The 20708-nt window shown below is 57.2% G+C and overlaps 3 protein-coding genes across 4 annotated transcripts; 1 reads left to right on the forward strand and 2 right to left on the reverse strand.

The window, feature by feature from the left end:
* Nucleotides 1-524: 524 nt before the first annotated feature.
* Nucleotides 525-3598, reverse strand: PLPP6 (phospholipid phosphatase 6). Of its 2 annotated transcripts, XM_075760254.1 has the most exons (3): nt 3572-3598; nt 2880-3298; nt 525-929 (listed from the first exon to the last, which is right to left on the reverse strand). In XM_075760254.1, the coding sequence occupies exons 2-3, from the start codon at nt 3280-3282 to the stop codon at nt 559-561; spliced, it is 774 nt and encodes a 257-aa protein (XP_075616369.1). In that variant the 5' UTR covers nt 3283-3298; nt 3572-3598; the 3' UTR covers nt 525-558. The 2 variants fall into 2 exon arrangements, with proteins under 2 accessions (XP_075616369.1, XP_010296757.2); XM_010298455.2 differs by lacking the exon at nt 3572-3598 and having other exon boundaries at nt 2880-3445.
* A 194-nt stretch (nt 3599-3792) lies between these two features.
* Nucleotides 3793-7419, forward strand: FAM78B (family with sequence similarity 78 member B). The gene is made up of 2 exons (XM_075760253.1): nt 3793-4228; nt 5713-7419. The coding sequence occupies exons 1-2, from the start codon at nt 3966-3968 to the stop codon at nt 6233-6235; spliced, it is 786 nt and encodes a 261-aa protein (XP_075616368.1). The 5' UTR covers nt 3793-3965; the 3' UTR covers nt 6236-7419.
* Nucleotides 7420-11002: 3583 nt separating this feature from the next.
* PRDX6 (peroxiredoxin 6) lies at nt 11003-20708 on the reverse strand. Its single transcript, XM_075760260.1, has 5 exons — nt 20462-20708; nt 18010-18166; nt 13835-13981; nt 13095-13241; nt 11003-11717 (listed from the first exon to the last, which is right to left on the reverse strand). Exons 1-5 carry the CDS (start codon nt 20551-20553, stop codon nt 11586-11588), a joined length of 675 nt encoding a protein of 224 aa, XP_075616375.1. The 5' UTR covers nt 20554-20708; the 3' UTR covers nt 11003-11585.

The following is a 20708-nucleotide window of genomic DNA, read 5'->3' on the forward strand; positions in this document are numbered from 1 at the left end:
GCAGTGCTTAAATCAAGACCAATAGGAAAGAGACACGCTGCTTAGGAAGGCAGAGCTCTTTATAAATGTGAAGACAGACCCCAGCGAGCCCCCTCCAGGCAGACATTATGGAGCAGGCTGTGCAGGGCAGGCTCACAACAGCAACATGATCAGTGTATTTATTTACAGCATACAGATACATGGGCAATTGCAGACAAATCTCTGCAAAGCCACAGCTACCACATACACCATGGCCTAATGCGACAGGCGCCCAGCAAGGGCACACTGATTCACAGTATCAGCAGTGAGCTGCCAGATGAATGTGCTGAGCCCTCCCGGGGCTCTGCAGGGACTGGTTTTTCACGGGAGGTCAGTCAGTGCAGCTGCTTGGCCGGTGCATGCCCTGCCTGACTGCCCGTCAGGAGGGCAAGACAGCACCAAACATCTAAGTGTGGGCCCAGGAGCCTGCAGCACCACTAGTGTTGAAGTCCTGGCTGGATAGATGGGGTCTAGGATGTGAGTTCAAATCCAGGTATCCCCTCCCTGTGCATGCCTCATCCTTTGGGAGAGACTCAGCCATCAATGGCTCCAGAGCGCAAAGAGGGCAGGCGTTCTGAGTGGGGACAGCCAGCAGTACTCCACCACGCTGTACAGCGCGTAGCCCAGCAGCAAACCGCAGAGCACGTCCGTCACGTTGTGCCTGCCCAGCATGACCCTTGAAACGCCGACGATGAGAGCCCAGAGAACTATGAGGACTCGCAGCGGGACAGCAAGCACCAGGTGGTGCAGAACGAAGCGGCAGACCAAGGCGGCTCTGGTGGCGTGGCCAGATGGAAAGGAGTACTTGTCCACTGAGATGGTGACGAACATGTCCATCTTGTTGTGGGTGGGCCGCCGCCGCCTGACAAGCCCTTTCACCACTGCCACCAGCACGAGATCCAGCAGCAATGCTAGGAGACAGTAACAGTGAGTGAGCAAGGTTTGGTTTTTTCAGTGTTTTTTTCTTTCTTCATGGAAAATAAGGCAAGAATCAAAGCAAAGCCATTAGCTAAGAAGAAAGTGCTTGGCTACCAAAACCTGCTCAGAGAAGGCAGTATTTCCCACATCTATGATGCCCAGGTGGGGAGAGTATGGCACTCGCGCAGTGCCTGGCCTTCTCCAGCGTGAGCACATCTTCAATCTCCACTCCTGCTGCGTGCAGCCCTTGTGCAGCGTCAGACCCTCCTCCCACCACAGCCAGCAATAGGACTTAGCCCAGCTCACACCCAAGGGCTTTTTTTTTCTGTGCAAAATCTGATCCTGCCATGACTCAGGGCTCAAACTGACCTTTAATCTGAAGGGAATATATGGATTAATATTCCCCGCAACTCCCTGACAGCCCGTGCTGACTCAGCATTGCTTTGCCTACCCTTGTGGCTGCGGGTCAAACCAACTGGGTGAATAATCAACCCTCTTCAACCACGGCTCAGGATGAGGGGCCCCGAGCTTGTGTGGCACTGCCAGGGCTCCTGTGGTCTGGTTTCTCCCGGCTGCCAGGGGGATTAATGCCAGAAAGTTAACTGCGCTTTGGTTTTCAAGAGCTGAATAAAGGATGATTTAAATAATGGTGGTTTGGCCCCAGAGAGCTACAGGCTGTTGCGGTAGAAATCAGAGGCAAAGTGCCTCTGAGAAGCGTTCAGCCAGTATTTGGCAAGAGCAGCTTCTCATGTAGCATAGAGGGTTCTCTCTCCCTGTTAACTCAGGTAGTGCAGAGCTCCCAGTCAGGGCTACTTCTTCCAAGGAGGTCTTGTGAGAGCCTGACTTCTGCTTGTCTTAAGGCTTGTTTCTGGACACCAAATCTTTTAGTCACTTCAGTTCATTCCCTTTGGTTAATCATTTAAGAACAAATATTCCGCCCCCCTGCCCCCCCCCCGCCCCAGGTAAACCTAATTCAGTTGCTTTTTCTCTTTTTCCATATCATTTGGGAGATTCAGCTTGGACACTAGGGAACAGTCCTTCCCCGCAAGGGTGCTGCAACCCTGCGATAGGGCCCCGGAGAGGTGGGTGGCTCTGGCCCAGAGCGATGAGGGCTGGACAAAGCTCTGGTGCTGGGACAGACCTCCTCGGAGCAGAGGTCAGGCTGGAGGCCTCCTGGTCCCTTTCCACAGCTCTGCTGTGAGACTAATTTAACCATGTGCTGCTAGATGAAAAAGATGTACAAAACTATATGCTTCCCACCAAACAAATTTCAATTCAAATGATGTGTGAGATACCAGTGATTTGCAACTTAATAACAGAGTAAGAACTAGAAACCTGAAAAGGTCTGTTGCTCTGGAGCTACTACAGTTTCTAAATGAGGAAAAATGAAGACTCTAAATATACCTAATAGAACAGAATGCTAGGGGGGGAATATTACACCACATTAAATTACAATGCATGCCGTACAGCGAGTTTCCTCACTGGCTGATATGGATCAATCCGTGCAGCTACTGCCTGCAGGGAGCAGACATCTGTGTCCCAGAATAGCTTTACAGGAAAAGGGCTGGTGTCTCAACAGTAGGCAGCTGCACCTGAAATGCGCTGTTCTGAGAGGGTGAAGATCTAAAAAATGGTTCAGTTCCCTGAAAGTTTTTGTGCAACTGCAGGAGCAGTTTAGCTGTCAGGAGTTTCGCAGTGTGTGATTGCGGCCACAACAGATAAACCATACCCATGCCACCACATCCTCTAGCTGCAGGGCTTCTCTCTCTCATACGTGGCACCCTAGATGAGCCTGTACCAGTTACTCAAAATCACCTGGCTCCCTCGGGGCTATAGGAGGCAGAGATTTACTCAGCTTTGCCCCGTCCTTCAGGTCCCATCCTCCCCTCTCGGCTCCAGCCAGCCCCTGCTTGCCGAGCCCTCCGGTGAGCCCCCAGCCTCACCGAAGAGCAGGTTGAGCAGCACCTCCCTGGCCGCTAAGCTGTCGCTCTGGTAGAGCCCGTAGATGGTGCCCAGCAGCCAGGGGATGCCGTGCCCCGAAACCTCGATGACCTTCATGAGGGGACGTGCGCTGCCCCAGGCCGAGCCCTCTCCGGCGCAGACGCCCAGGCGCTTGGAGGCCCAGAGGTCGATGGCGAGCAGGGAGCTGAGGGCGATGCCCAGGAAGGAGGGGTTCAGCTTCATGCAGTCCTCCTCGGGCAGCGGGGCTGCCGCCGAGCTGCCCGACTCCTTGCGGCGTGACGGGCTGTCCGGGGGGCCGGGGCTGCGCTGGCTCACGAGGGACAGGAACTCCGGGCGGCCGCTGCTGCCGGCGCGTCGCTCGCGGCTGCTCCGGGGGCTCGGCATGGCGAGAGGAGCCGGCCTGGGAGAGGTGGGGGCCGCTCGCCGGCCCTGCTCTGGCACCGGGACCCGGGCGAGCCGCCCAGGAGCGCCCCCGTCACCCCTTGCCCTGCTTCTCCCCCCCCCCGCACCGCAACCTGCCGCGGGCCCCGCTGCCTTGTCCCCGCACCCTGCCCGGCACCCCCGCCTCCCGCTACTGCACCGCCGGGTCCCAAGTCCCCCTTCCCGGTGTGTCCTCGGGACTCCCCCCCCAAGGGCGCTCCCGCGCTCCCCCGCACCCCGGCTCCCCCGGTACCAGCGGCCCCGGCGCGGCCCCGCTTCCTCTTCCGCCGCCTCCCGTGACGCAGCCGGTTGCCATGGAGCCAGGACACCCCGGGGCGGGGCTGCGACGCCCCCTAGCAGCGGGGAGGTCCCCATCCTCCTTCCCGCCGCGCCCCGGGGGCGGCGATCCACGGGCTCGCCCCGCCCTCCCCGCGCACGTGCCCGCCCCGGCCGGCGTACGGCAGCCGACGAGGGCCGCAAGAGGCGCGGCGGCGGCGGCGCCTTCGCCCTGCCGGCGCCGGTGCGGGCGCCGGTGCGCGGGCGGCGATGCGCGGCGGGCGAACGGCGGCGGGGGGACGGGCCCCCCCCCCCGGCCCCGCGGCTCGGCGGCGGCGGGTGACGACGGCTCGGCGGCGGCGGCGGCGGCGATGGGGTGCCTGCAGAGCGTGGCCTGCAAGGCGCGGGTGCGTCGGGAGCAGATCGTGGTGTCGGACGTGTCGGCCACCATCGAGCCGGCGGCCACCGCCATCGAGGAGAGCTCGCCAGTGGTGCTGCGGTACCGCACGCCCTACTTCCGCGCCTCGGCCCGCGTCCTCATGCCGCCCATCGCCCGGCGGCACACCTGGGTGGTGGGCTGGATCCAGGCCTGCAACCACATGGAGTTCTACAACACCTACAGCGACCTCGGCGTGTGAGCACCGGCACCCCGGCGTGGGGACGGGGGGGGACACACGGGACCCGGCACTGCACCCCCCCGGCTGCGCTGGGGCGGGAGCGGGGACCGTGGCGCGGAGGCCCCGCGGTGGGTACACGGCACGGGCACCCCGGCACCGGGCGTTGCGCCCGTGTCTGCACCTGCAGCTGTGCCCGGGTGTCACCCGCACCCCAGCGCCCGCTCCTGGCACCGTCCCCGCTCCCTGCAGACCTGACCCCGCAGCCGCCCCTGCCCGGGCAGCGCCTGCGCCTCTCGTCCTCCCGCGCCAGCCGGGTGGCCTGAAGCTCGCTCGTTTGAGGGCTCTGCGGCCGCCGTCCCGTCGAGTGGCATTTCTTCTGGGGCTGGGTCGTGAGCGCGGGCGGTGCTGGGGGATTTGCCCCCTTGGCTTGTGTCGAAAGGGAGAAGCGTTGCCGTGCTGGGCAGAAATGGCTGCTAGGAACCAGCTTTTCCCAAGGCTGGGAGTGCGGGTGGCTCGGGAGGACGCCGAGGGGCAAAGCTGTTGGCTCTGTCGCTGCATCTTCCGCCGTTTGAAAGGGGTGATGTGAAAGGGGGCTGGGATGGCCGGAGGGGTCTGTTCTGCAGCCCGCCGGTGGGCTGCTGGTGCGGGGCAGCAAGCAGGATGGTGTGCGTGGGCACCGGGGGAGCAGCAGGTCCTCGTGCTGCCTGCCCGCGTCCTTGAATCATGGCGCATTCGTTTGCACATGACACCGGTGCGCTTGGGGATGTTGGAGCGAGCAGAGGTCATGACTCATCGGGGAGATGGCAGCCGGGTGTCCCCAGCCGCTCGCAGGCAGCTTCAGAACCCAAATGCGTTTGAAGCCGGAGCTCGGACTCAGCAGGAAGTTTCACCGAAGCTCCCCGCTCGTAATTGCCACGTGGCAATCGTCTCCCTTGCCGTAGCCGCGTGGTGTTGCTGACATGGTTGGCAGCCAAGATTTTGGCTGGAGTTCCCCCCTCCCCCCCTCAACCATATTGCAGGGATTTCATTGTGCCAGCGGCAGGCATGATTGTGGTATTTAATTACTGTACGTATCTCTGTGCAGATGCGCGTATTTAGTGGCATAAAATTCAGAGAGTTTTATCACAGGAGGGGGCTGCTGATGGGCTTGGCCAGTGCCGTGGTCACGGTGCTGCAGCTGGCGGATGGGGAAGGCCGCTCTCCTCCAGAGCAGGAGCCGATTAAGGAGAGAGTGACCCCAGAGAGACTCGCCAATGAGTTTTGGCCCAGTTGGTTTGATTGCAGGTTAGTTAAAAGAGTGCTTTGCTGGCAGAACAAAGGTTTCAGCTAGCCATGACTGGCTTGGCAAAGAATCTGAAGCCGAATTTGTTCTTGAGGGCTTGCTGCAGGTGTGGAGAGGTCCCCGAGCTGCTTGCCGCCCTGTCCCTCCTTCCCTGTCCTTTGCTAGGTGCTGTCGCTGTTGTTTCCCTGCTAACCTGGCCTTTCTCTTCCTGTTTGCTAGGTCAAGCTGGGAGCTACCCGACCTGCGAGAAGGAAGAGTAAAAGCCATCAGCGATTCAGATGGCGTGAGCTACCCCTGGTACGGAAACACCACAGAAACCGTGACCCTGGTCGGGCCCACTAACAAGATCTCCAGGTTCTCAGTGAGCATGAATGACAATTTCTACCCCAGCGTGACGTGGGCTGTCCCTGTGAGCAACAGTAATGTGCCGCTGCTGACCAGGATTAAAAGGGACCAGAGCTTTACCACGTGGCTGGTGGCCATGAACACCACCACCAAGGAAAAGATCATCTTGCAGACTATAAAGTGGAGGATGCGAGTGGACATTGAGGTCGATCCCATGCAGCTGCTGGGGCAGCGGGCACGGCTGGTGGGAAGGACTCAGCAGGAACAGCCCCGGATCCTCAGCAGGATGGAGCCCATCCCACCAAACGCACTAGTGAAACCCAACGCCAACGATGCCCAAGTCCTCATGTGGAGACCCAAGCGAGGCCAGCCTATAGTCGTGATACCTCCCAAGTAGAGCAGCGCCGGGGCGTGCGTGTGAGGACCTGCGTGCTGCCGACCTGCGACAAATGAACGGGGTTTCTGAGCCAAAGCAGACCTCTTGGGTTCTTCTGCCTTTGTAGCCGTGGTTGGAATTGTGGCTCCTCCTTAGTCAGAAAGAGAGCCTGGCCGGCGCGGAGGCGCGGAAGAAGGATCACTGAGCTGGAGGATTTCCCAGGAAGCGGAATCGAGTATTTCTAGGGGCTTGTGGCTGGCAAAGAGGCTGTCTGACCTAAACGACTCATCTTTCCTTGCAGGGCAATGCAAGGAGCGTGAGTGCGATTGAACCGTGCCTGTGGCAAATGCTGCTTTCCACCCAACTGGAGGTAGAAGCGGAGACCGTGCCTGCTGGACGCGGAGGGTCCTGCGGTGTCCCTTCCTGCCGGGATGCGGGTCTCCCCGCAGTGTCTATACCTATGCATTTTGGATTGATAATCGACCCCTCGCCCTGTCCGCTGGGACTGGGCGGGTGGGCCTGGGAGCGGAGTGGGAGCTGGCAGCACCGGGGTGCTGATCCGGAGCCCAGCACTGGCTGTCACCGCTGCCTGGGAGGGATTTTCCGCAGCCGAGGGGAAGCGGGATGTTTTGCATGCATCTGGGTGTGTTTGGAGTAGTTGTGAGTGTAGGAGATGCCATAGCTCTTTTCCGTCTTGGAGTGAGATCTAAGGGCAGGTTAGATGTCCTTTTGTTTTAAGGTGCACTAAATCTTTGCAGTTCTTCAATCTTCCCCTCCCCAAAATCCCACCGGCCCTTCCTTCATGGAAGCAAAACCGATTCTGAGCCGAGTGAGAAATCGAGAGCCTGTTCACCCAGCCCAGGGTGAGCAGGTCCTCGCTGACCGTGGGTTACCCAAACCAGCCTGGAGGTACCCTGGGACTCGCACGCACTGCAGACCCAAGTCCCTTGTGAAAAGTTGGGTGCTTCCTCATTTTCCACGTGAATGCTGGCTTATGTGGAGACCCTCCTCCTCCTCAGCCACCCAGGGAGCAGGGTAGATACAGGCGAGGGTGCTGGCAGGGAGGGGATGGCGTGCCTTGTTATAACTCCCCAGGCTTTGCAGGGATGGGGGTCTCCTCTGCGTGGGTTGGAGGCAGGGATGTGAGCAGAGGCTGCGCAGGGCAGGCATGGGTTTGCCTGGGAAGGAGGAGGCGAGCGTGCTGCTTGGGTAATAACAGGGGGTTTCATTTGCCTTTCTCCTTGCCCTTGGCTCTCCTCGCCCCCAAGCTCTCTTGGCTGCCTGGATCACTAGCATCGTCTGGTCCATGGGGTGGTGTTGGTGCTGGTGCTGTGACCTGCGATTCCCAACATTTCACCCTGGCGTTGCGGCAGAGGCGAAAGCCGTGGCTGCGCTGCCAGCGCCCCGGGCCCCGTCACTCCTGGGCAGATCGTTACGGCTTTTGCTGCTTTCTCTGCTCTGTCCTCTGCCCCAGTGTGAGCTCTGTGGCTCCCCCCTCTCAGGCCCCTGCCTTCGTGCCACGGCAGTTTTGTGTTGCCCTGGGAATGTGGGTGATTCCTGCTGGGAGGGTCTCATCTTCTGTCCCACTGCCAGGAGATCCCGGGAGGAGCTGTCGTGTTCGGCACTTCGGTGCAAAGCCTTTCCTGTGGCATTGGCAGTGTTGCCCTTAGCCTGGCTATCGGGACGACCAGCCCAGCGCTGCTTTGCTCCCCTGAGTGTGCTGGCACATCCCTGTGACATTGCTCCTCAGCGCGGCCGAGCTCCTGCAAAGCTTCTGCCACGGCTTGTGCTTTTCCAGGGCGGGATGTGCACCCCCATCCCCAGTGGCAAAGGGGCTCCCCAGGCATCTTAGACCAAAAATCCCTGTGAAATCCCCATGCTACTTATTATTCTCAGCAGTGTCTGCTGCTGATTCGATTCTTTATTTCATTTTTTTTCTTTTGGGAGCATTGCATTTTGATGCCTCGACGCACACTTCCCCGTGTTGGGGCCGGCGGTCCTGCTCCTCCCGCTCGGCCTCACGGGTAGGCTGGGAACCTGCTGCTTTCAGTGCCTACGTCTGGGTTTTGCTGGGGGCTACAGCCTTGTGGGAAAGGTTTGGAGGGACAAGGGGCTCTGAGCTTTGGTTTGCTGCGTTTTCTGGAGCAAAGCTTTTACTGGGAGCTTGCTGGCACGGGAAGATGTCCCACTCTTGTGAGACTCTGCCCATGGTTTTGTCCTGGTTCGTGATCGACGGCAGCTTTTGCCATCACTGGTGTTTCATTGTTCAAAAAGCCTTTGGAAGGGAGTTAGAAACTTTAAATACAATTTTCCTTAAGATTTGGGGGAAGGAGGAGGGGTAAGTACCTTTCGGTTTGAAATAAGGCAGATGATGCCTATTTTTGACCCAGTGGGACAGAAATGTATCTGGCAGCACTAGAGCTAAAAATCCAGAGGAAGGGGCTCCCCAACAAAACGGGTTGCCCCGTAGTGGGCTCCTGGCCAGCAGAGGATGCTGCATCCAGAGGGGCTGTGTGAACCAGCTCCCCAAAACCTGCAGGGAAGGGCCGGGGATGTGCTCGGGAACTGCGTGCTGGCTGTCAGCCTGGGGAGCTGCTATGGCACTGCCAAGGTGCCAGCCGGCTGGGAGAGCGGGGATGCTGTTGAATTCATTGCCATCTTTTGGGATGTGCTGGCCAGCCAGAGCCTCAGCACATCGTCCGCCAAGACAACAGTGGCCGCCATTTCTGTGCGTGTGTGTCTGCAGCTTCTCTGGCTCGGTGCTGCCTGGTGCCGGTGTTGGGCTCGGTGCCTGGCCGCAGCCGTGTGCCTGAGCTCCCAGGGCTGCCCCAGCCTGCAGGCAGGCTCCGGCTGAGCCCTAGGGCCGTGCCTGTGTTCACCCCTTTGGGCTGCTGCCAGGCTTCCGTGCCCGCTCCTTCTCTGATGGCTGGATTTGATGCGCTTAACTCAGTTTGATGCATGGGTTTTCTTTGTGGGCGTTTCCCCACTTTTTAAAAAAAAAAAAAAAAGTTTGCAAAAATTGTTTGCAAAAAAAACTTGCAAACAACGTTTGCAAAAATTTGCAGGCATTTTGCAAAAGGTGTGTGTTCGCTCTCGGATGGAGGTGCTGGATGAGCATCTCCCCGAGTTTGGTAGCAGTGACCAGTGGAGCCCGGGTGCAGGGCTCGCGATGCTCGAGGGAAGGGAGGGAGGGAGACAGACGGTGCGTGAGAGCTCCCACGTTGAGACCAGGTTCAGCTCACGTCCCCGTGCCCCACAGCCATATTGATGGGGACCCTGAGTGGGAGCCCTTCCTCATGCCCCCCTTTTGTATTAGCATCCCGTTATCTCAGGGAGGGGCGGGTCACAGAATTGCCCACCTGTGTGCTTCCCCCGTGCCCTGAGCCTCGGGGTGCCCCTTCCCCTCTGTCCCCATCCTTGGGTCACTTATTTATTTATTTATTATTATTTATTTAAGGTTTATTTAAGTTATTTATTGGTATTTATTGATGGCTGGAAGTCGGGGGGGTCATTTCTGCTGCATGACAGGGGCAGCTGGGTCCCCCCCCGCCCAGCCCCCTGCGTTTTGGGGTGCTGCCCTGTGTTCGGGAGCATCACTGGGGAGGGATGCTCACGGCACCCGCGTTCCCATCCCCTTTCGGAGCCGGGCAGGGGAGAAAGGAAGGGGAATCACATTGGTGCCTGCAGGGAGGACACCCCATGCTCATTGCCTTCCTGCAGAAGCTCGAAGCCCCTGTGCCCCCTCCCCAGGCGCTGTGCTCCCTCCCGTGCCCGTCCGTATTTATTGACTGAGTCTCCCGGCATTTCTCCGTTCGGCTCCTGCTGGATTTGCTGTTGCCAATTCCCGGAGATGGTGAGAAAAGCCAGGACGTGTGGGTGTTGCTATGGAGAAAAGACCAAACCAGGTATTCTGCTGCCGCGTGGGGAAAATCGGAAGGAGGAGAAGAGGAAAGCTGGTTTTGCAGAGTGCCTTAAACACAAATGACTTTACTGAGTAGGGGGCTTGGACTTCTGTCTCTGGATGTTACTACCAACTCGAACAAATGTTGCATTTCACTTCTCTGGGATTAAAAGAAAACCACTCGAGCTGTACTGGAACCAAACCCTGTGTTTGCTTGAGTCCGTCTTGCTGGTTTGCATCTGTGGGGCCATGGCGGAGCAGGCAGTAATATTAATATATTAATATAAACCCTTTTTTTTTGGTAATGAAAGAGGGAGTTCTTTGAAATGCAGCCATGTTTAGGGAAGGATGTCCTCAGCGGGGTGGCCTGGCCTGCACGCCGGGGTGAAGGAGGACAGTGATGGGTGGCAGGAGCCGGCAGATCTGGGCATTGTCCAAGGACTGACGGGCCACATCCCGGGTGGGTGTGGGTGCTGCCCCAGGATTAGGGTCCACGGGATGCTGGAGGGTATCTCAGTGCATCCAGCGTGTTGCTTGCCATGAGCATCGACCTGTCTAGTCCCCACTTGCTGTGGGGTACGTTTGTGCCCTGAGTCAGCAAATTTCTTTAGCAGCTGCTCATTTTGAGTGTTGCTGATTGCACCGGGCACAGAGATGTTGGCAGGAGCAATATGGCTGCCTTGGGCCCCGCTGCCTTGTCCAACATGATTTGCCCTTAGACAACTCGTGTTTCCAAAGTGCCTTACAGAGCAAACCCCAGGGCAACCTGTGCCGCTGCCACCCACCCATGCGCATGGGCACGCATCCCAGCTGCACGGCCTAGGGGACAAAGTAAATCGTGTGGGATGCCGGGGATGTCGGCAGAGGCAGACAAGGGATACTGCAGGTAGTACTGAACATCAGTTTATTTGCTCTATTCCATCTTCCCTAAAACCTGAAAACAACTGACTTCCAGCAAGAGATAAGAAAGCAGTAGGAAGTGAGAGATTTGGCTCTGCAGCTCCTCCCTAACGCACGGGACCAGACAAAGGTGTTAATGCATTAGTGACGGCTGCTCCAAAAGGCACGCAGCAGTTTGGAGCCCCCGAAGCTCCCCGATGGGAGGTGTGTGAGACCAGCAGGACACCCCTCTGGGGCCTGGCTGCTGACACCACACTTCTCACTGCGCCTCCAGGAAAAGCTCGGCTGGTGCTGAACAGGAGAGACTCCAGAGCATGAGCCCTGGAGCCCCCCATTAGTCTGCTAACCTCTTCCTTGCGGGGCTGATTCAAGGCAAGAAAACACCCAGGGGTTTAGTTTTGAGGGGATGTGGGGGATGAGGAGGACTGATTTAGTATTGCGATGCACCATCGGTGAGTGTAACAGTACGAGACCGCTGATCGTGCAGTGTCAGGGAGGCAGGAGCGGGCACGGGGAAGGCTCCTGACGCCAAACGACCTGCAGCCTGGCGGGGCGGACGGGCAGGCCCACTCACTCTGGCTGTGGGGTGTAACGCAGGTACTTCTTGCCTGATGGGAGATCTTTCGTGAAGACTCCTTTGGGAAAGAGCTTCTTGGCTTCCTCGTCAGGTAAGGTGGGCACAACCATGACGCTGTCACCAGGCTGGGGAGAAAACGGGAACCGTGAGAGCAGCAGAGGAGCTGGCAGGCTTGGATGCAGGTGCCGCTTCCCTGCTGGCAGGTGGCACTGCCTCCCCGTGAACACTCGGCCCCAGCGCCCCAGGCACGTCCCCTGCAGCTCTGCCTGGAGCCGGCAGCGAGGACAGAGTAGGAGCTGCAACAGGAGGTGTGGGCAATGTAGAAAGGGAGAGCTGTGCTGCCTGCCAGCCCTGCCAACGGGATCCCACAGCCCAGCCCTTCCCCTCAGGACTGCCATGGGAATGGGGAGTAATGGGAGGGAAATTGGAGCATCTCTACGATGCAGGAGGGTGCGCAGCCTGCCTGAGTCTGCTCATCCATTTCTATTGCTCAGGCACCCCTGGACAGGTGGTGCTGGCACCCCCTTGGCATGCCAAACCCCGGGGAAAGGTGCACTTCCCTGGGAGGAGGACTGGGTGGGTGAGCTGGGGGCATATGCTGCAGGAGACAGGGGTCTTCAGAGGCTCTGCTTTGCCCCAGGAAGTGAAGGCAGAGTTTCTTGTGTGCTCAGCACATGGATGCTGGTGTTGGGGAGTGGAGAGGCACAGTGAAGCGCACTGATGTCCGGAGTTACTCGACCTCTGAGGCTCGTGCCTACAGGCCTTCCTGCCCAGATGGAGTGGGTGTTTGGGACAATGCTCTGGGAGCCTGGTCCTGCCTCATGACACAGGAGGACTTCTCCAGGACACCCTGTAACAGCAGGAGTGTGTCCTCTGGCTCCAGACAGGCAGGCTTCCCCAGTAACAGCTATCAAAGCCAGTGGCAGGACAGATCCAGGAGCTGAACATCTCTGCTGGGCTGAGGAAACACTGGCTAGCTAAAGCAGCCAGACTGTGCTGCTTGTTCTTGGCTTATCTTGGCTGCCCAAACTGTTTTGGGGAGTTTTAAATAATGCTACTGAACAGGGATGGCCACAACTAAGCAACTTCAGCTAGTAATTTTCCACAAGGATAGGACTCAGCTGTGTACGTGCTGGACAAAGCGGGGCCATGCCCATACCAGCCCTTCCTGGCTCAAAGGCAGCAGAACAGCAAGCCAGCCCAGGGAAGGGTGCCCCATGCTTGCCGCTTCGCTGGCTTTGAGTGGACTTTGGCACGCTGACACGTGATAATGCCCTTCCTTATCACAGACAACAAGGGCAGGACCTGCCTTGGCCCAAAGCTCAAGTAGTGATAGCCAGAAGGGCCAAGCCTGGTATCTGCTGGCACTGGGGTCCGAGGGGAGGGAAGGGAGGTTCCCGTGGCTGACTCCAGACTGCAACGGCCATGGGGCCTGGGCTGGGATCTAACTCATACCCCAGGACCTCGGCAGGTCTCCCCACCCCATGGGTCCCCCTCCTCACCTTCCAGTCCACAGGGGTAGCGACCTTCTTGTATGCTGTCAGCTGCAGGGAGTCCACAACTCTCAGGATCTCATCAAAGTTTCTCCCAGTGGTGGCTGGATACAGGATGGAGAGTTTCAGCTTCTTATCTGGGCCAAAAACGAATACCTGAGCACAGGGAGACAGTGTCAGGGCTGGGTCAAAGATGTTTGTCTAACTGGATCTGCTCAGGCCTGCTGCTCCTCCCTTTCCTGGGAGGTTACCAACTCAATCGAAGGTGTTGGGACAGGGGAGATGCCATGGTGGGAATCTCTTGGAGGAACAAGTGATGCTCAGGCACAGGGAACACGGTGTTTGCTCTGAGAGCTCCTGTTTCCAATGCCAGCTTGTTCTGCTACTTGAAATGTTTCTTTCCCTTGACCTGTACCATTCTAATGCAAGCACGGGAGGGGAGAGGGAAAGTCCAGCAGATCGAGCACTTTTGTCATCTCTGTGTTAGGACAGGCACAACCAGGATGGGCTGGTGGCAACAGTGAGATGGAGCTGTTGCCAGCAGGCCAGAACTGCACCAGCCTCTTCCTGCAGCACAACCCATGGATCTAGCCCAAGGAAGTCAACCTAGCTCCTGAAAATGGTCACATCCGTTCAGGTAAGCTGCCTCCATTGTAAAGCCCAGCCCCACAGACACAGGGCAGGATGGCAGGCGATGCCTACTGCTGAGAAGGCTGCTGTGCAGCGGTGCTCCAGGGTCAGGTACTCACCACACGAGCAGTCAGGGGCATGCCATCCTTGTCCCGCTCATCTGGGTCCAGCATGCCCAGCTTGACAGCGAGCTCCCGGTTCGCATCAGCAATGATGGGGAAGGGAAGTTTCTCCTCGGGTTGTTCCCCGTTGTATGCATTGATGTCCTGCAGAGACAAAACCATCAGCATGCTCATGCTCCCTGTCGTGGGTACCACCACAGGAGATGGAGGCCAGGCAGGGACACCTTCATGCAGGCTTTACATGTGTGCGGCAAGCTCCTGTGGAGGGGCCATGCAGAAACAAGTTCAGCAGCTGCTCTACAGGAGCTGTGACTTGCCTGGCCCCCAAGCACGGCCAGGGGCTCGTGGCCTTCCAGGAGGTTTCTCTGCTTCCAGAAACCAGGTCACAAACCAGAAACCTGCATGCCAGGCCAGACTCTGCCTTGTTCTTGGAGGTTAGTTGTTAGGCTCCCTATGCTCGCGCCCTGTCGCTCACCTCTGGAACTGCCCGTGGATGTGTTGGTGTCACACCTGAACTGGTCTGTGCTCTTAAGAAACAGTTTCTCTAGTGGCAGAGCAAACCAGCAACTCTACAGCTAACAAAGGTCAAGTGTTGAAGACTTCACAGGTCTTGTGTGAGAGACCAGCTCCGTTCAGCAAGTCACTCCTAGCTTACTTAAATAAAGGCTCTTGAAAACAGAGTGAAAGTCTGAGCGCAGGTACCGGGATACTGCATGCTCCTTTCTGAACCACAGCTGGGACAGAAGAGAAACCCATCCCCTTCCACAGCTGTGCAGGCTCTTCCTTGTGACCACAGTTTATGAGGTTGCTCCCTGTGCTAGTCCAAACTTGACTTGCTTCGCAAGGAAATCGCATTTTGCGCGTCTTCAAATCTGGTCTGGACTTGGCCAAAACATTCCAAGTTATCCTTGTGGTTTGTGGTACCACCCGTACGGGTCACACTGAGCCACAGCAGGGCTGGGAGAAGCCTGCTCAAGGCAGCACAAGCAAAGCAGCTGCCAGCATTAAAGCAAGTTTAATCCAAGGTTTCTGCCCCAGAACAGAGCTGCCTGTTCCTTCCATCCTCTTTATGCTACAAAGGGACAAAACTGGCCCCAGCGCTGATGCAAGCCTCCCACGCACCGCTGTGGTGCGTTATCAGCTGAGCTGATAATCTGAATGTACAAGTCTCTTCACCTTCCCCGGGCTTTGAACATGGGGGAACAGGCTGGGTCCTGCTCAGAGGGAACTCGGGGAGGGTAGGGTTGGAAATGCTGCCCCTTGGCACTGCTGCTGCTGCTCAGAGCACGCCAGAGGCAGCAAAAGCAGGCAGGCCCTGCGCCACTCCTCAGCCCTCCTAGGCTGACGGTGGTGACATAAGGGGCTGAAACCCTGCCCCGGCTGCTCAGGATGCTGCAAGCAGGTCAAGTGGTGCGCACGTGGCAAGATGTTTCCTTTCCAGCTTTTCTCTTCGCTTGTTTTCTCCCCAGGGCTTTCTGAGTCAGCACTGCACTGCAAAAAGGGGCCGTTTATCTTGGCTGGGTTGTGGTCAGGCCTGCCTTGGAAGGAAGGAATCGGTTCTGTTCTCCTGCAAACCTGCCTTGTCAAAGCAGAGCAGGGAAGGAAAGCAGAGCTGGGGAGGCCAGCCCAGGCGAAATGCTTCTGAATGCCCCACAGAGTTGCAGGAGGCTGTAGATGAAGGTCAGACAGTGACACATACACCACCCCCTCTTCAGAGCGGGGGCTGGAGGATGAAGAGAGTTTCTGAAACGCAATATCTGAATCCTGTGGACTGTAACTCGCTCCAAAATGCACGTAATTTCATGACCTGGGAATCTCTGTACAAAACAGCCTCATGAACCCCACCCTATTTTGCAATGACACCCAAAACTCACTCACTTCCCTATGAACTGTTTTTATTTCCAGAGTCCAAGCTGAAACCAGACATCACTGGAGTGATTATGCACCCCTGACTCTTGACCAAGGCATTGGTATGTAGAGGAATGTTGTGCAGAGAGGTCTGACCAAAGTTTTGCTCGCTTCTAGGACTTCTCTCTAAGTTAAGATCTAGTAAAGGAAATTGCAGTTTCTAGATCTCAATCTAGCATTTAATAAAGACTGCTTTTGTCCAGACAAGCAGTTTCTGCCAAGGCTTGGTATCTCTGTCAAGCTCTTTTTTTTCCCCCATGGCGGGGCAGGAGAACCTTTGGGCACTGCCCCTGGTCTCAGACTTGCGGCAGGCCCTAACGCTTGCCTTCCTAGTTCAGCTCTTGACCTTTCTGTGTTATCTAACGTTCTCTGCTTTGTCAAGGACAAAGGAAAAGGATCACATGTATGGGCAAGGTCTAAGAGCATAGCAATCACATCCCTGTCCTCTCCTATGTTCTCCACGATGCATGCATGCATCGTGTTCATTGCTTCTCCATGCTCCCCGCACCACTCACGGTGTCGCAGCCCGACACGTCCTCCCATTCCCAGGCTAAAGAGCCCCAGTTGTTCTGTATTGAAGCAAACCTGCCCAAATCTGCAGGCAGCTTTGTTCACCCTCTGCACCTTTTCTTGTTTCCCTGTAGTCTCTAAGATGGGCGATTTCAAACACAGGCTGCATGAAGTCCAGTCTGCTACGGATTTGTCCTCACCAATTGGATCTTTTGCTCTGGAGGACTTTCACGGTTTTCTTTTTGACAGGTGCTGAGCTGACATTTCCAAACCACTGTCTCTGAGGCCTCTCCCAGCCTGACAGAAAGCTCACCGCAGCTTGGGCCGCTGCCCTCTGCCTTTCTCCGTGCTTGTTCTGGAAGGTTTTCCAAACGTGCTACTCTGCCTCCCATCAGTCAGTGTCAAGAGGCTGCTCTGCAGCTTCTGCTGGTTTTACCTGAGGTTGCAGTGAATAATTCCATAGCATCAGCAAAGTCAGCTCGTTGTTCATCTCTTTTCCAGATCACTTGAGTGTGCTGAATCTCACACGTCCCTGCAGACCCTCGAGGGAGCTAACCGCTTCCCTCCCTTCACACAACTTATCACTTCCTCCTGTCTCCCTGCAGAACAGAGCCTGCCCTTCCCAAAAATGATTTCATTGAAAAGCTTCTTGGAAATGTGAGGACTTTGTAAAAGTCAGCAACACCCTATAGTTATTCAACCGGCTTTAGCCACCCAGGAGAAGAGAATCCCTTACGGAAGCACAACCCAAACTTTCTGTTGTATTTAATAGGATGTTATCTGCTAATTTGACTGGTGGTTTCAGTCAGTTTGACCAGCACAGAAATCTCATTTACTGGTGCGGGATTTGTACGTTGGTTTTCCCAGGCCCTTCTGAGGCTTGGCAGGACATCGGTCATGCACCACTCAGGTACAAAGGCCAATTTAAGCAATAAGGCAATTAGGTAATTTCTAAAGCCAGTCAGTCTTGAAATAATATTTGAGTGTGGAAATTTCTCACCTTTACTACCTCTTATTGCATGTATGTCTCACCCCTGGAAAATGTGTGAGAACATTCCCAATTTTAAAAGCAAAGAAAGAGGCAGGTAATTCACACTCTGGCCATGTCTGTCTGAAATGCTCATTTCACACCCCTACCACCTATGAGCCCTGGAGTCATACTCCCTGGCAGCACACCATTGCTGAGGCTGCGTTTTAAGGTTTTTCATTAGTTCCCTTTATGTTCCTTCAACAAGCTATTTCACTCCCATCTGTTTTTATACTCCCTCATGATGCTTTTATATTTAACATTCTCCTATTTGTGGTTTTATGTTTAACATGCCCTTGTTTGTTCTCTGTTTTCTTTTCCCTGCTTGGGCACGAATTGCACCCTTTGAAGATTGCCTGTTCACTTCTGATGCCTCCTTTCCTTTCCTGTTTTATTACAGAACTTTTTGACGGTCTGTGGATAGATTGCCTTCCTCTGAGCTTTTGGCACCACCTTCACATACATTCTACCCTTTCAGGTATCAGTAGGAGAGCAGTAACACTGCTTCCCTCTTGTTTCAAAGTGTCAGTGCATAGAGTGCCCTGGACTTTGTGGATGGAGCAGACCTTCCTGTTCCTGCTCTGAATTTTAGCACCTCCTATCCTACATGCTTTGGGATTCGAGATACATAGTTCCAAGCCTGTGCTCTGTTCTGTGTGGGCTTCTCCTCTGGCCTGCAGAGCAAGGCAGCAGTGCAAGTTCCCCTTGCGTCTCCCACGCCCCGTACCTTGCTCCAGGAGAGGTGGTCTTGGACGCTGTCAATAGAGAGGGCGATCATCTTCACGTTGCGCTTGCTGAACTCGGGTGCCAGCTTCGCCGCCCGGCCAAGCTCTGTGGTGCAGACGGGTGTGAAGTCCCGTGGGTGGGAGAACAGGATGCCCCATCTGAAAAAAGAGAGTAGGAGATGGCGTTAGGGTTTGTACTGCAGACAACAAGCTGTTCAGATTCCACCGCACACAGACTTGCATGGTAATGGCTCATCTATCCGCTAAGTGGAAATCCTGTCCTGGGAACGCTTCCCTAACGTTAGAAGCCTTCAGCAGACAAGCAGCATTCATCATGCTCTGAGAATTTCCCTGTGCCTTGCTCCCCCTCTCCCTCCAGGATCCCACAGGGGATGCTGGAATAGCCTATGGTTTTTGACGCGGAGGTGGACACCGTGCCACGCGACGAAGTTTGGGGGAGCCATGTGTATGCTCTGTTCCCCAGAGACCACATGCACAAGGGGATGTAGATACCAACCTGCCAGCCATGTTATTGCAGACATCATTACTGATTTACAAGGCTATTCACTATCCTGTGTTCCTCAACAACCACCGTGAGGAGAAACACCCATTGTATATCATGCAACTTAAAAGAAGGTGATAGGACCAAACCTTAACCTAACCGCTGCTGTGAGCTGCCAAGTGTACTTAATGAAAAAATAAGAATTAATCAACTAATGGGGGCAGCCAGAAGTTAACAGCACATTATGACTCCAGTTACAGCAATACTACCACCTTACTTTTGCCCACCGCTTCCCATCAGTGGATTTTACACGTCTTTAGAGCAGGCAAATACAAGTCACCCCACTCTACAGGTAAGGTGACCGGCACACAGAGAAAGGCAGCAATGCAGCCCGGCAGCAAGACAGGGGCTTATGGCAAACCAGCTCCCAGCTCTCAGGAGTTTCCAGAAACTAATGCAAAGCCACCCCCAGCATTTAAAATTCCCTGCCACAGACTTGTCGCACCATTTCTCAGCTCAACGTTCACAGAGCTTACGGCACCACTCTTTGCCTGGCCCCCAGCGCTCGGCATAATCCAGCTGCATGCCACAGCATCTGGGGAAAGTCCTGCCTTAGAGATTTGGGAACGGAGCTGGAGGGATGAAGAGAGCACCCCGCAGCTGTGCCACAGCTGTGCGATTGCCACGGGTCGCCATGAAATTATGGGGCAGCTACCTGGCCACTGGTGCTGCACGTCTCTTTATACCGTAAGTACACTACTTGAATAAAAAGGCCAAGTAGAAGGTGCCTAAGAAAGCTGCCATGCGGGTGATGAGGCTGGAACAGCCAGTTTTAAGAAACCCTGCAGCTTCTTTTTTGCTAAGAGGGTTTCTTTTTCCCAGTCTGCCGAAGGTCACAATGCTGACAGAAGCGGATGCAAATGCTGATTCAAGCCTGCCAGGCGCTGCCGGGAGCGAGGCCCGGACACTCTGTGCCAGCACCTTCCCGCCCAGTGCCAGCACCATCCCGCCCGGTGCCAGCACCATCCCGCCCGGTGCCAGCACCATCCCGCCCCGTGCCAGCACCTTCCCGCCCCGTGCCAGCACCTTCCCGCCCAGTGCCAGCACCTTCCCGCCCAGTGCCAGCACCATCCCGCCCCGTGCCAGCACCTTCCCGCCCGGTGCCAGCACCATCCCGCCCGGTGCCAGCACCATCCCGCCCGGTGCCAGCACCTTCCCGCCCGGTGCCAGCACCTTCCCGCCCCGTGCCAGCACCTTCCCGCCCCGTGCCAGCACCTTCCCGCCCCGTGCCAGCACCTTCCCGCCCCGTGCCAGCACCTTCCCGCCCGGTGCCAGCACCTTCCCGCCCGGTGCCAGCACCATCCTGCCCCGTGCCAGCACCTTCCCGCCCGGTGCCAGCACCTTCCCGCCCGGTGCCAGCACCATCCCGCCCGGTGCCAGCACCATCCTGCCCGGTGCCAGCACCATCCCGCCCGGTGCCAGCACCGGAGCAAGAGGCTTTACGGGAAGCGGTGCCTGATGGCGTGCGGTTTTCCATGTCGGGCTCAGACGGGACCGGAGCCCTTAGCCACGGCTGGCTGACACCTCCGCACGCCCGGGCTCACTCACAAGGGACGTACGTGACACACGAGCTACTGGCCTGGACTAAGCGCGGCTCCGGCAAGCCTGGCGTTGCCCTTCCCGGGGCTGTGCCGCTTTTCAGAGCGCCTCTCCCCGGTCCCCTTGCCGTGCGGGCCGCGGGAGGGGATGAGGGAGGACGGGGAGCGGCGGCCCCACCCGCTCGAAGGAGCCTCTACGCGCCCGCCGCCGCGTTCCGCCGGGAAACGGCCGTGTCCGGCTGCCCGGGCCCGGCGGCCTCCCCGCCCCCAGAGCGCACCCGGGAGCGCTGCCGCTGCACCCCCTTTCCCCCCCACCCCGGTCCCGCTGCCCCCCCCCCCCGCCCCGGTGCTCACGAGTCTCCGAGGAAGTCGTGGAAGCGGATGCGGCCCTGCGTGGTCTCCGCCTCGAAGTTGGGCGCCTCGTCCCCCAGCAGCAGGCCCGGCATGGCTGCGGCTCCGGCTGCTGCTGCGGCCCCGCTCGCTACCGGCGCTGCCGCCGCCTCTGCGCGTGCGCGGGGACACCGCCCCCCCCCCCCACCCCCCCCGACCGGGCGGCGGGGACTGGTGGGCTGTCACGTGACGCGCGGCCGTCACGCTTTAC

Source organism: Balearica regulorum, chromosome 8, assembly GCF_011004875.1.
Source record: "Balearica regulorum gibbericeps isolate bBalReg1 chromosome 8, bBalReg1.pri, whole genome shotgun sequence".
Classification (NCBI taxonomy): domain Eukaryota; kingdom Metazoa; phylum Chordata; class Aves; order Gruiformes; family Gruidae; genus Balearica; species Balearica regulorum.

Excerpts from the sequence above, each read along its gene's own strand:
- PLPP6 (XM_075760254.1), bottom strand. The coding sequence starts at position 3,282 with ATGCCGAGCCCCCGGAGCAGCCGCGAGCGACGCGCCGGCAGCAGCGGC. Across the intron at positions 930-2,879 it reads GCTGCTCAACCTGCTCTTCG|CATTGCTGCTGGATCTCGTG; the intron begins GTGAGGCTGGGG and ends ACTGTCTCCTAG.
- FAM78B (XM_075760253.1), top strand. The coding sequence starts at position 3,966 with ATGGGGTGCCTGCAGAGCGTGGCCTGCAAGGCGCGGGTGCGTCGGGAG. Across the intron at positions 4,229-5,712 it reads ACCTACAGCGACCTCGGCGT|GTCAAGCTGGGAGCTACCCG; the intron begins GTGAGCACCGGC and ends CCTGTTTGCTAG.
- PRDX6 (XM_075760260.1), bottom strand. The coding sequence starts at position 20,553 with ATGCCGGGCCTGCTGCTGGGGGACGAGGCGCCCAACTTCGAGGCGGAG. Across the intron at positions 18,167-20,461 it reads CACGACTTCCTCGGAGACTC|ATGGGGCATCCTGTTCTCCC; the intron begins GTGAGCACCGGG and ends CTCTTTTTTCAG. Across the intron at positions 13,982-18,009 it reads ACCACCTCTCCTGGAGCAAG|GACATCAATGCATACAACGG; the intron begins GTACGGGGCGTG and ends TTGTCTCTGCAG.